This window comes from Corythoichthys intestinalis, chromosome 14, assembly GCF_030265065.1.
Source record: "Corythoichthys intestinalis isolate RoL2023-P3 chromosome 14, ASM3026506v1, whole genome shotgun sequence".
NCBI lineage: Eukaryota > Metazoa > Chordata > Actinopteri > Syngnathiformes > Syngnathidae > Corythoichthys > Corythoichthys intestinalis.
Window position 1 is genome coordinate 26919304 of NC_080408.1, and position 15239 is coordinate 26934542.

The window sequence follows — 15239 nt, forward strand, 5'->3', positions numbered from 1 at the left end:
AACAGATATAGAGATGTTATATTGTTATTACCGTCCATTTCCAAAGGCATGCCGTGCCTGTTGTCTTCAGTTGATCACATTACCTTGCCATGCTCAACATGCACTGCATGCAGTCTGTATATTTCCTCTAGTTTTCCTAAAGCTTCTTTTACTTTTGTCCATAACCACCCAGAACTGGCAACAGCCTGAGGAGTTCTCGAGTGCACTGCAAATATTTGGAGTAGGGAAGGTCAAATTCATCTTTGCAAAGACAAATAAACAGTGTGTTATCTACTTACATAGGCAATATGTGAGCACACTCTCAAGTAGTGACAATTTCATCTTTCAATATGTATAATACAGCTCAAAAAGCAAAATCAATGTATATGAATGAATACAGTATTCACTGGCACTGCATCGCCAGCTGCTAGTCTACTAATCGAGTAGTGGGGGCATGACAGGCATGAGCTCAATTAGACACTATTACTGTAATTTCTGGACTATAAAAGCGCACCTGATTATAAGCCGCACCGGCCAAATTTCACAACATTTTAGAAATAAATCCACATACAACCCCTAGCAAAAAGTATGGAATCACCAGTTTCGGACGAGCACTCACTCATCCATTTTATTATGTAGAACAAACTCAGATAAAAAGCTTGAAAAAAACAATGAAGTAGTTCAAAAGTGTTACTCCTTTGCATTCAGAAACACTAAAATAAATGAATAAAAACATTGTGGTGGTCAGTAAATGTTACTTTTATAGAGCAAGTGCAGGGAAATAAATATGGAATCACTCCATTATGAAGAAAAAAAAATATGGAATCACTCCATTTTGAGTAGAAAATACAGACACCCCCAGTCAATTTTCTTTCCTTAATTGGGCCCATGCCTCAGATTAGATCTGCTCGTTAGTCAGCAGTTAAAAACATTGCAGCTATCACACCTTGGAGGGCTGCTGGACCAAGTGGATTCACAAGAATCATGGCTCCAACATGAGAGATGTCTCTTGAGACCAAGGAGAGCATTATCAAACTTCTTGAAGAAGGTAACGCTACACATATGGTTGCCAAAGATGTAGGCTGTTCACAGTCAGCTGTATCAAAAATCTAGACCAAGCACAGACAGCATGGCAAGGTTGTTAAAGTTAAGTATACTGGTAGACCGAGGAAGACATCCAAACATTATGACAAACAACTAAAGGCCATATGTCTTGAAAACAGAAGATGTACAACAAGACAAATGAAGAAGAAATGGGAGGAAGTTGGAGTCAAGGTATGTGACAGAACTGTGCAAAATCGCCAAAAGGAAATGGGATTTTCATACAGGAAAGCTAAAAGGAAACCATCATTGACACTTAAACAGAAAAGAACAAGACTGCAATGGGCTAAGGATAGGCAATCATGGACTGTGAATGAATGGATGAAGGTTATTTTCGGTGATGAGTCAAGAATCTGCATTGGACAAGGTGATGATGCTGGAACTTTTGTTTAGTGCCGTTCCAGTGAGATTTACAAAGATGACTGCCTGAAGAAAACATTAAAATTCCCTCAGTCCTTGATGATATGGGGCTGCATGTCAGGCAAAGGCACTGGGGAGATTGCTGTGGTTAAATCCTCAATAAATGCACAAGTTTACATTGAAATTTTAGACAGCTTTCTTATCCCTTCAATTGAAAATATGTTTGGAGATAATAAAATCATTTTTCAAGATGACAATGCATCATGCCACAGAGCTAAAACTGTTAAAGCATTCCTTGGGGAAAGATTCATCCAGTTAATGTCATGGCCTGCAAATATCCCAGATCTCAACCCTACTGAAAACGTGTGGTGGAAATTGAAAAAAAAAAAAAGGTCCACAGCAATTGATGAAGAATACTGTTTGTCACTCATCAAGTCCATGCCTCAGAGACTGCAAGCTGTCATAAAAGCCAGAGGTGGTGCAACTAAATACTAGAGATGTGTTTTGATTGTTATTTCTTTGTTTGTTTCTCATGATTCCATATATTTTCCTCAGAATGGAGTGATTCTATATTTATTTCCCTGCACTTGCTCTATAAAAGTAACATTTACTGACCACCACAATGTTTTTTTTTAATTCATTTCTGTTAGTGTTTCTAAATGCTAAAGAGTTGCACTTTTGAACTAATTCATTATTTTTTCCAAGCTTTTTATCCGAGTTTGTTGTACATGATAAAATATCTGTGTGAGTCCTCATCCGAGACTGGTGATTCCATACATTTTGCTACGGGTTGTATATGCCATATCTGACTATAAGCCCTAGGTGTCCATGTCTTAATATTGGATATTTACATAGAATTTACATGGCAATATTTGATTGATCAATAATATGTTTACTAATTTTATATACACGCATCAACGCCAACAACTTGTGTTCTCAAAATGCTTAAAAAATAAACATGTCAGATTTGCAAAGAAGAAATATAATCCACTTTACCTTCCCTTCGAAACATGAAGTGGATGAAGTCCTCGTAAAAACGGCTAGTAGCTAGCGCTAGCCCTTATATGGCAGCCTTGTTGTAGCATATTGTGGCAATAAAGTCCTCTGAGTGCCAGTTAAAAATGGATAATCAATGCTAGCATTGTGTTCTCTTGTCATAGCAATTCGTAGATTCCCACCCTTAAAAAAAAAAAAAAATAGAAATGTAGCTGAATACAGCATCAGATGGAGTCATATTCTTCTCCAAAAGAGTTTCTGAGTAAGTCTGATGACTATAAAATACTACTGCTCGTCTACAAAACACTTAATGGCCTTGGACCAAAATACATGCTTGACTTGTTAGAGTCCTATGAGACATCTAGACCCCTAAGGTCGTCTGGAACTGGTCTTCTGCATGTTCCAAGAACAAGAACCAAGCAGGGTGAGGCAGCATTTAGTTATTATGCTCCTCACCTCTGGAACAAGTTACCCAAACGTCTGAAGTATGCTCAAACTGTTAGCTCTTTTAAATCAGGGCTAAAAACGCTTTTGTTTAGCACTGCATAACTGTCTATATATTTCAATCTACCTGCTTTCTATTCCTCTTGTTTTTATCTCCATTGCTGATTTCAATTATTATTAGTAGTAGTAGTTTTTGTTTTATTTTTATTTTATTTATTTATTTTTATTCTGTGATTAAATGCGATCTTTTGTCTTCGTTTCTACGTTGTGTTGATTTAAATGTGATTTTTATGATCTTCGAGTGATGTAAAGCACTTTGAATTGCCTTGTGTTGAATTGTGCTATATAAATAAATTTGCCTTGCCTTGCCTTGCCTTGCCTTGCCTTGATGAAGCTTCTGGCGAGCTTTATTGGTGCTAGTGTAGCGGTTGAGAGCTATGTTATGACAAAATTTGGAAAACCATTCTTTTGAAATATGTCTAATTATTCACTTTTTTATTTTTGGGGAGAAAATATGAAGTTTGTTTGTTTAAAAAAAGCCATATGTAAGCATCTTCAATATAAAAGCCGCACAGTACAGTATAAACAGAGAGAAAAAAGAGGCTTATAGTTCGAAAAATAAGGTATACACTAAAATGTTCTGTTATTGGTTGTATTGTATCTAAAATTTAAATTGGCCCAACTTTTCATTCATTGTGTCTGTTACCTTTTCTTTTTTGGTCTTTGCAGATTGAAGAGTTTCGGAGGCTGCGCTCACATATAAAAGGGGCAGAGCTGCCAGAGGGTAATGATGGGATGTTGGGGGACAATTTCCGTCCCACCCAACCACTAAGTGATCGGACAGTTAGGGCGGCTTTCCAATGATTCCCACTTCCTGCTGCCAACTCAAAAAAAATTAAAACCTTCAGAAACAAACATAAAGGTAACAATTGATTGAGCCTATCAAAAATTCTTTGAATCGTCACAGTCATTCTTCTGTTAAATGCTAGAATATTGTCTCTGAGCTCTTCAGTCCTCTGGAGCCTCACTGTAATGAATAACGTCTCAAAAGATCTAACCTATTTTACGTGCTACAATCTGGCACTACCCTAGACACAGTGCATACACTATTTAAGAGTACAGCAATATTTTTTTGCTCAGGGGCTAAAAAGACAAAAAGACTTAAAATCCTTTGTTTTTGTTTCCAGGGAATAAACTTATAATACAGTACTGTATGTAGAATTTCCTGAATTGAAATGTTTAGTGAGACGCGAGGAATTGGAGATTACTGGGGAAGAGTTCATAGGCTGCTCGAGAGTAAAAAAGAAATACCAAAAGGAGACACTGTGGGAAAAGTTGAGGAAAACAGAGGACTGTTGTTTATAGTGTAAGTGGATACTGATCTGGTTGCACCAGGACAAACATACCTGTGAAGTACTGTGCAGAGTTTGTAAGTATTAGGTGGAGCGGCAGTCTGTTAGACAAAATTGAAGGGGCTTTCAACCATACTTTTACATTACAAATGTGTGACAGAAATCGAAGCACAGAGGTTTCATTGTGGACTATTTTTGAACGTCCCATTAAAAGATTTCCCTCTAAGGACGTATCCCACTTCTGACATAATTTTCCAATCCTCAGCACAAAACTCTTAAACACCAGCATAGAATAACATTCACTGTTTTTGCCCGCCAATATTTTACAGTGCAGAGCAAACAACAAATACCTTTACTTAGTTTAAGTCTGAAGTACTTGTACTACCGTAATTTCTGCACTTTCGGGTGCACCTGACTATAAGCCGCCAACAGAGGCGTCGCGTCCCATTAGGCAAACCAGGCAATTGCCTAGGGCCCCCAGCCAGCAGGGACCCATAGAGGGCCAACAGATTTGGCACACACAGCTTTACTGCACTGTCGCAGCGACAAGTGTAGGGAGTGTTTCAATACCATGGAATCATCTGGCAGATTATCTAACGATTCTGTTATCAATCCCAATCAGCACTAACTACGTCATGTAGATTTCACATGTTTAAGAAAGTCTAATCAGCTATTAATACCACATGATTGTTTAAAGAGTTACTCACCAAGTACTCTCTGGAAAGTCCTTGCCGAGTTGCTTTATGTTGATTTTCACAGGCCACCTCATTATTCACGTGACTACTTAAAGAAATGGTGACCCCCCCCCCCCCCCCAAAGTCTATTAATGGGTCTATCGTATTCCTCGTCGAATACTATATAAGAAAAATATATCATATATGCATCTAAAATAATCCTAAACGATTTTTTTTTAGCAATTTTAATACTCCTTTTAGCAAGGTTCCTTGGGTATGCGTACATTCCCATAGCAACCAGTCATGTTATTGTCCTACGTCACAAGCGCTGCATATTCTGGGAGCGAGAATAGGCGTAAGTTGCGCATTTCGAGCAGAGGGCCACCTGTTAAAATGCGTGTGTCCATGAACGAATGTAAGTTCATCCATATGAGTCAGTGTGTAAAGAGCTTAGTTTTCGCCACTTTTATGGCCGAGATGACTGCACGTGCACGCAACCCCCCCCCCCTCCCTTTTGTGTTCATTATACTGAGCGAGTATGTATGTGTGTCACGTGACTCAGAAGGGCCCCATGTTGCTTGTTGCCTGGGGCCCCCGGTGGGCCGCCACCCACCAAATTTGACACAAAAACGTCATTTGTTCATAGATAATCCACACTGGACTATAAGCCGCAGCTGTCCTCACTGTATTATTGAATTTTTACACCAAAAGATATTAACCGGTAACACTTTATTTGACAGAAGACAAAACAAACCACTGTGAAGCTTTGAACCAATTAGGCTACAAAGCTTCATTGCTTCAAGAAGCTTCATTTGGCCGTCCCTGCTCCACTGGGTGAGATAGTCAACCACTGCTGCCTCCTAGCATGCATTGCAGCACTAGATATAAATAACAATCAAAATTCATGTTCTGTGCTATTTTTTTTCTTCAGTTACTGTTCCAGTTGTTTCATTAATTACTAGTTTTGATATTTGGTAACACTTTATTTGACAGCCATAAGACTTCTTTAGACATCTGTCATAAGCATTCAGTAATGCCCATGATTGTGTCATGCATTATTATGACGGTTTTATGACACCGATGTCAAATAAAGTGTTACGTATTAACCCAAAGAAATCAACAAATAACCCGCACTGGACTACAAGCCGCAGAATTAAAAGTGAGAGAAAAAAGTAGCGACTTATAGTCCGAAAATTACGGTAATTATTTCGATTGATTTTTTTTTTTGTCACTAGATGTAACTTTGATAGATCTTGATGGATCCGTTATCGATAATTCACTTTGTTCATAACTCATATAATCTTGTACCAATACAAAGTATTAAATCAGCTGTGGAAATTGTCTGCAGTTCACTCCAGTGGACTGTTGTTTCGGTTCTTGCTTCCTGCTCTGACTGTTGTTTTCGGCCACAATCAGACTGTTTCCAAAGGGAAAAATATGTCATTTTAACCACAGTTGCGGTCCAGATGCTAAACAAAGATAGAGCTTTTTCCCAAACCCGAAAGGAGGCAGGAGTTAAAGTATGCAATGTAAACCAAAGGTGCCAAATACACTGATCGCAATCGAGTGGTAGCTCTCAAAGACAGTAACAGTTAATTAACGCCTTGGTTAGAAAACATGTTCAAATTGAACTGCGACTACCTGGCTTGCTCCCTCAACATCTAATCTGGCCAGAGACATAATGAACACACCGAAGAAAACACATGCCTTCTACTGGCTAAATTGGAACCCACAAGCAACAATTCTCCAATTAATTCATCTAATTCATGAGCCCTGAGAAAAAAAAAATTAAAATGGGGTCCAAAAATTGATGCATACACATCTTTATAATATACCTACCAAATTTCATTCTAATCCATCCAGGCATAACGGAGGACTAACAATTTTAGTTGGTTTCCTCGCCAAGAGCAAAGCAAGTGAGACCTCGAGTCTTCCCTCCGGGCAGTCTAAAAAAATTAATCAGACCAGCCATCCCTACTAATGGATCTGTCTTTTAATAAGACTGACATAGAGATAAACCAGTCAAGCTTTAGCGGTTAAAAAAAAAAAAAAATGTCACAACCAATCACAACCCTCCCTGACATTTGGCCTTTAATTGACACAGCAATTTCAAAGTTGTTTTAGGATGACTCAAAACACGTGCACAGTCAATCCTATCTGCCGTCTTCAAACTTTTGCCTCAGTGAGGGCTGAATTTTCAAAGCAAAGACTTCACTCCGAGTGAGTTTAAAGTCAATGCAAGTCATCAAAGCAAGGTAATACAATGTATAGCTTTAGGGGCCGTTTACATGGTGGTTCTCCGAGAATACGAAAAATTTCAAATTTGCATTTATATGGGCCCCTCTCCATTCGAACAATGTCGCAATTCTGCATGAAAACGATGTAGTATTCATGCCAGGCCATAGGGGGCAGTGCAGATTTACAAGGCGACAGCAAATGATGCACTTTGACCCCACCAAGCTCCCTCAGCCCGGAAAAAAATATGCCCGCCCACTCGAAGCAATGGCATTTCTGTTTTGTTCAAAAAGGCACAAAAATGGAAACATTCAACATATTTAATTAAAAAAAATATTATTAAAACAGAAAAATTAAAGCCGACATTCCGCCATATTTGCTGTTTTTAATGTTTAGTAGCACCGATGCGCACGCCCAATGGGATGTGTACGAGTGCTGATGTTATCCGGTCGCGGGAGCCTTTGATATGCATGCGGAGCAAGCCCCCTTCAATCCCCCGCAATTGAATTCTCCACTTTGGAGGCAGGATTCAGAATTTTTCGTCCTCACCGCCACCATATGCACGCGAGGCCATTCCGCTACTCAGTCATTGCGTCTTTGTGTCAGAGAGTCGCCATGTAAACTGCCTCTTAGGTTGTGGGATGGGGTAACGATACATGAGCCTTATTTACTTAGTTTACTAAGTGCTTAATACTTTATTTACTTTACTTAGTTATTTTACGCATACTTTGCAAACACTAACTCGATATCTCTCAAATGCATGCGGGAAAGTGTGTTATGATCCAGTGAAACCGAGGTAAAACTTTGTGTTCATAATTTAAAAATATATGTTTGACAGAAAGACTCCACTTTGAAATGGCCTAGACCAGGGGTCCTCAAATACAAATCTCGAAGGTCCACAATTATTTTGCTCATACAAGCATGGGTCCATTTATTAATGTCGGTCAAGTACAAGGCAGGTCGAATGTGGTAAAAGTGGTTTTCTTTTGACCAAACAAAAATACAATGCACATTCTGATTAAATAAAAATAAATTAAAAAGATTTTCTTGACTTAAAAAAAACAACAACAAAAAAAACATGCAAGTACAATGTTTACACATGTAAACTAAATAATTGACAAGATCTGACATTAAAGTGCAAACAATAACTATTGACAGTACATTTTGTAACTAAAACATTGCTGGACAAAAAAGAAAATGTGCAAGTAGTACAGTACATGTTCACATGTACAGAACATAAATGACAAGCTCTGTCATTAGGGTACACACATAATTATTGATAGTAACTTTAACTATAAAACATTGCTCAATGTGAGAAATGGCATTTGGGGGTCACAAACGTCACAAAGCTGTTTACTCACATCATCAGCCTGTACTTCAGTGCGTCTTTTGGTTGATGAATCTGAAGGTGAGATTTGTTAGATTTTTGTTATCATTTCCTCTTTTTCTTTCCTTCAAACATTGCTGCTACCACTTTAGTCATACACTCTTTTATTATTTTGCCATCAGAGAACGGCTTCTTATGTTTGGCCAACACCCAAGGCACTCTGAGTGAGTACTCCATTGCAATTTGTTGTTGTGTCATAGATTTAACAATAACCTTGCTTGACTCTTGATATGACTGCTTCAACTTGTTAATGTCTTGCCTTCTCATTTCTGATTTTGGAGGAATCTTCAAAAGAGCTGCGCTCCTTACCATAATGGCGTTTTACATTTTCAGTTTTTATCAGAGCAACTGTCTTGAAGCATATTAAGCACATAGGTTTGGTACTTGCAGTCGGTAGCATATTAAGCACATAGGCTTGGTACTTGCAGCCGGTAAAATGGATGCATATTTGTCAGTCTATTCCACATTGAAACGGCAATTTTGGTTGTCCACTTTTCTTCTCTTGGTCAACTTTGAGCATGCCATTTTGTAAGATTCGGTTTGGGATTGCAAAGTACCGGTTGCGACTCGTGTTTCACCCTGCTGCGGTCCGTCCACTCTAGCTAGCACGTAGGCTCTCACAGCCAATCAGTGCATTGTTGTCAGAGATAACAATAGAAGTGAGAACATTTAAGATATTTGACTAAAAATGAAACAAAATTTAGTGATAGAATTGTAGCGCATCGATAGATCGGCTAATCATGCAAATAATATATAGGTTTAAAAAAAAAAGTGTTTTTTAAAAAAAATTCGTTTATTTATTTATTTATTTTTTGAAACGCGCCATTTGCTCTGGGTCCACAGAGAGGTGTGCCATGGTCCGGTCATGGACCGCGGTCCGCTAATTGAGGACCCCAGGCCTAGACAAAATCCAAATTCCAGTAAATTCAGTTCCTAAGCACAGGCTAAGAATCATTCATGTGGGTTCTTCTCAAAATAGTCTGCTTTCAAAATACTGTAGTACCTTTTAAGGTTGCGTCCACCATCACTATAATTGAACTACCAGAACCGCAGGAACACTAAATGTTTCCAGTGTTCCCGCCACCTCTCTCTCTCGCTGCCCTTCAGTATCTCTCCCTTTATATGCCTCATCTCACATCTGGTTTAGCTTTTTGTTTTTCTATAAGTCTGATGCATATTTTGATGTTCTTTTTTTTTCTTGACAACAGGACAGAACAAGGTGATTTGAAGTGGAGCAACATGAATGGAGAGTTGAGGAAGTTTGTCCCTAGATTACATAAATACATACATTAGCTTTCCAGACCGAAAATGGAGAATCACAACTTCTCTAGTTCGCCCATTTAAACTATAACACCTACACCCATCCCGCGTACACACAAGCACACATAATCTCCTTCATTTTTTGTCTTTTGTTTTAAATTTTTGGGAATGTAATGCTACCTATTTTTTGTCATCATACATTCAGTTAAGAAGCTCTGCATACTGTATGTCGATGCTGTATCTGAATCATTTGAAATTACTTAATGTAATTGTAGAGAAACGTGTGAAATGTACTTAATAGTTTCAGGTAAGGTTGAAGTGCTAATGTATTGTAAAACTAATTTGATAAAGAGTAACCTACTTGCCATCTTAAAAGGGACATATTCTGGTAAATGTACTTTTTGTATGTTAGCCAGTTGGACTCCCTGTCCACACACCTAGTGTGAAATTAAACAACTAAGTTCAATACAGCGTTTGTTATTGCCATTCTGTAACATCAGTCTATCTCTGTGACTGGATGCAAGCCATCCTCAACTTGGCGTCCCCCACACAGTGTTTCTCTATTCACATAATGAGCTGGTTGGGTGAAGATCCCGAGCCACTTTTTAGTGAAGTTTGGAGTCCAATCAACATGGAAACATGATTATGCAGATGTACTAATACACAGAAACATATCTTCTTGGATGCCGAATCTGTCAGATCTGGTTTGAGTTGTTTGGGTTGCACTGAATAATAATAATTACCATAATTTTCGGACTATAAGCCGCTACGTTTTTCACTCATTTTGAATCCTGCGGTTTATAGTCCAGTGGGGCTTATTTGTTGATTTATTTGGGTTAATAGGAAATGCTTTATTTGACGGTGGTGTCATAAGACTGCCATAAGACCTTCATAATTATGACATGACACTATCATGGTCATTAATGAATGCTATGACGTATAAGTATCATTCGTCAAATGATGTCACTAAATCCTTCAATGTCAAGCTCAGATCTTTTACATCCATTCAAACGTGAGCTCATTTGCTGGGTGACACAAAATGACATCAGTCATAAGCATTCATTAATGCTCATAGCAGTGTCATGTCATAATTATGATGTCTTATGACAATTTTATGGCACCACTGTCAAATAAAGTGGTATCAAATACTATAACTAGAAATTAATGAAACAATTAGGACAGCAACTGAAGAAATAATTAGCACAGAACATGAATGATCAGTTATTTTCATCTGTAGCACTGCACTGCATGCTAGGAGGCATGTTGGATGACAACAGTTTTGACAGCAGGGGGCAGCAGAGTTTTATTGTCACCCCTATGGAAGTTGTGATGGCCAAACGAAGCTTCTTGAAGCAATGAAGCTATGCAGCCAATTGGTTCAAAGCTTCATGGCGGTTTATTTGGTCTTAAACATGATGCTTATGATGCTAATGTCAAATAAAGTTTTATCCATAATATCCTTAGGTGTAAATATCCCATAATATAGTGAGGACAGCTGCGGCTTATATTCCAGTGCGGCTTATCTATGAACAAATGTCATTTTTGTGTCAAATTTGGTGGGTGGCGGCTTATAATCAGGTGCGCCTCATTGTCCAAAAATTACAGTATAATTTTAAAAAATTATATAAATACATTTTTTAAAAAAAATGTATATTGGATTTATGTAGCTCTTTTCAGGGTACTCAAAGACGCTTTACATTGATTGAATAACGTAATAAACCAACCAATCGATCAATCCATTTTCATTTTTTAAAGCGCTTTTCAAACAATGTTACACAGTTTGAAATCATCCAGATCGACCCTTCATTCATAGACTTCACTATCAGTTGACGGGAAACAGGGCTTGGCGCCGAGCCGTAGTAAGCCTATTATCAAAAACCTAAAATACAAATATTTTCAAAACCAAAAAAGTCCAAAAGTCCCTACCGACCTATAACCAGAACAGGCACCTCCCTTTAGCATATATGAGTCTCCATGAGCAGCGACATCAAAAAATTCAAAGTCGTCCCCAATAAAATCCGGATGAATTATTTTTCTATACAAGTTTAACAAAATTTAAAACGGCTATAAAATTCTCAAATTTTATGTTCGTAAACACAAATCACCAAATGCAGAGATTATCACCTATATTTTCAGGATCAATACCAATATTTAACATATAAGTTTTTGCCCAACTCAATTTTTTTTAAAATTTAGTGCCAGTTTTCCACTGATAATAAATCACTCAATTTTCACATCAGAAACTTAATAATTGAGGAAAGCATGCAAAATCATCTTAATTTTACTCAACAAAAGCAAAATTTGCATTTTTCTACATACAATCACAATTTATTTAGGTTGAATTCCGCTATTGTGTAGAGATACAAAATCCAACATGGTGGCCGTCACAAAACAAAGAGCTTTTTTAGTTTACAATTCTTATAAATAAATGCTTAAATCGTGAAATTTCTATTGATATGAACGTAAAACAGTCTAGATTCTTGATTAAAAGACAAAAAATGGGCAGTTATCGTTCATTTTACGTAAATATTTCAAGCAAAAGTTACAGTACTGTGTAATCCAACATGGCGGCCGTCGTGAAAAAAAGAGCTTTTTAAGTTGAAAATGTTTTACACAGATAATAAATTTCTCACTTTTTACATCAGAAACTTAATACTTGAGGAAAGCATGCAAAATCATCTTAATTTTACTCGACAAAAGGAAAATTTGCATTTTTCTATATACAATCACAACTTTTTTAGGTTGAATTCCGCTATTGTGTAGATATACAAAATCCAAGATGGTGGCCGTCACAAAACAAAGAGCTTTTTAAGTTGAAAATTCTTACAAATAAATGTTTAAATCGCAGAATTTCTAACCAGATGAACATAAAACGCTCTAGACTCCTGGTTAAAAGAAAAAAATAAAACAGGCAGTTATCATTCATTTTATGTAAATATTTCAAGCCAAAGTTAAGCTATTTTTTCCCGTTCATTTCATTGTATTCACAACGTTTTAAACTGCATGCATGGTGCGAAAATCTTGAATCCTCCACCAAATCACGCTTGATATGCTCCTGCCTGCTTGTATGTAGTAAAACATTCGTCCTGTTTCCACTTAAATCCGGCGTAAGAACGCAGCGTGTGTCTGAGTTTATCAAAGTGAAAGCCAACTCTGAACACTGGCCCCCTACGGGAAGGCGTGGCACAATATCTTTTCAACTGTTGGTGGAGTCTATGCCTCAGTAACATAGTCAGTCACTAATTCATTCATTCCTACTTAAAGGTTAAACAAAATAAGGTCTTGAGCTTGTTTTTAATCACATGAACTCTCTCATCAGCTCTCGTGTCCACTGGCAGAGTGTTCCAGAGACGATGGCTGTAAACAATGACAAGACCTCTGGCAGAGGAGTGCAGTGACCAGGAAGGTGTGAAAAGAAAGATCAGTTCTGTGAGATAACAAGCACCAAGACCTTTAAGACACTTAAAAACCATTAAAAGAGCATTAAACTCAATCCTGAAACTCATGATGTAATCCTGTCTCCAGTTTTCTGTCAGGATATGTGCTGCTGAATTTGTAAAAGTTGTAAACCTGAAATATTATTTGTTGGCAGGTCAGAAAGTAAGGTATTAAAAGCAGTTAGCACGACTGGTGATAAAACCATAAAATGTCCACATCTTGACCAGAGAGGGAATGGAATGGACTTCTTTGTCATCTTCTTAATGTGTGAAATAACAGACAACTCAAAGGCTACGTTCATACTACAGGTCTTAATGCACGAATCCGATTTTTTCGTGTTTTTCCGACTCGAGTGAGGCATTAACTTGACGGTCTGAACGTGACAAGTCGCATAGAACGGGACCATTTCAAATCCGATCTGGGTCACTTTCGTATGTGGTCTAAATCCGATCTGGGCCACATTTTTCCAGACTGTCGCGGCGGTCTGTACTGTCCAGTCCCGCAAATCGGATTTAATGCAGCAATTGCGTCATCAAATAGCGAGAGAGTCGTTACCGTAGCGATGCACCCGTGCGTTATTAGCGCCTAGCTTGCAGTGAACACGGCTTTTGAGGAAGGACTGAGCTTGACAACAGTCATAAAAAATAAAAATGGGTTGAGGATAAGCCTGAGAATGCTCAGTTTTCTCTCTGTTCCAAGTGAGCAATATTTCAACATTGCCTCCACGGCCGAGAGTCGGGACAAACTGCCCGTATGTGTGTGTGACGTGCACGGACAGTGCGTGCATGCTATCGATCCATATAAACTTTGAATATAAGCCTAAACGGGGATTATTTATGTCTGTTATTTGTGTCCACCTTTTGAAAAGCAAAATATGATATCCCTGGAATGACGGATGACGTCTGTCATTTGTTTTGATGGTTCTGCGCATGCGGGTCTTCTTGCTTAGCGCGTGTCGGACTGCGAATTAGTGCGCATGCGTAATACTTGAACGGTCTCAATGGATAAAGGCAGTCTGAACGGGCACGCCAAAAAAACGGATATGACAAAAAAATCGGATTCGTGCATTAAGACCTGTTGTATGAACGTAGCAAAAGTCAATTGTTCTCGCCCAGGTTTTCGTCTGGATTAAAAGACAGTGACTGTAGCACAGGTAAAGGTTTTTCTCTCTCTGCCTCAGGATCGGCAAATAAAAATACAGTTTTGTCCTGGTTAAGCTTGAGAAAGTTTTCTGCCCACCAGAATTTGATGTGAATAATACAGTTAAAAAGTTTGTCCGTTGACGATGTGTTGTCAGGAGACCCTGACTCCATGTTTCTGATAACACTACCAAAAGAGAGCATATACTGTAAAGATTAAAAAGCGCTGTATCAGAGGCAGGACTAAGGTCCATTAGTACCAGGGGCACTGGAAGTCACTCATAGCAGGGGGTGCTGAGGATCTTTTTTAGTTTTTCTCTCTAAAAAACAACCGTTTCTGTCCAAATTTGTCACGCTCATGTGTTTTCTCCATACAAGGCGTGCACAATGGCAGTACACACACATGCTGTACAGTTTATGTACTACAACTAGGCTACTAGAAAGACAGCATTCTATTTCACCTACAGTGTGTGTTGGAGTTTTTGTATTGGAAATGAAAGTGCCCGTGTATTATAATGTAAATCCCCACAGCTAGACGGCGCAATGACACACGTTTGAAAACTAAAAGGGTCAATAAGCCTTGGTTAAACACCCCCTTTTCACAACACTAAAATAAATTGCACAAGAATATCTAACAGTGAAACAACAAACAATATGGCTACAATGCAAGCATGTCTCACTTATTTGAAGACACCAAAGGACAATCATCTTTATTCTCGACCTCAAATTGAATTTTACAAAATTTGCTTTTTTTTTTTGTTAAGAAAAAGTCGCTAATTTGTTTTTGTGCCATGGTAACGCCTCCTTTGTCAACAGTTTACTTTTCCGTTCCAATAGCGCCTTATTCAGCGTAACCTCGTTGCTGAAAAAAAAA

The 15239-nt window shown here is 38.2% G+C and overlaps 1 protein-coding gene across 5 annotated transcripts in view; it reads left to right on the forward strand.

Annotated features, from left to right (window-relative positions):
* The window catches only part of ca8 (carbonic anhydrase VIII), a 28135-nt gene extending 14633 nt beyond the window's left edge, over positions 1-13502 (forward strand). The window contains exons 8-10 of one of the 5 annotated variants that reach the window (XR_009067026.1): positions 3610-3802; positions 8651-8692; positions 9737-13096. Coding sequence is in view for 1 of the 5 variants with exons in the window: in XM_057858216.1 (XP_057714199.1) it covers positions 3610-3744 (135 nt within the window). In the remaining 4 variants the exon portion in view is untranslated. The other 4 variants (XR_009067028.1, XR_009067025.1, XR_009067027.1 and 1 more) reach the window with 4 other exon arrangements.
* Positions 13503-15239: the final 1737 nt, after the last annotated feature.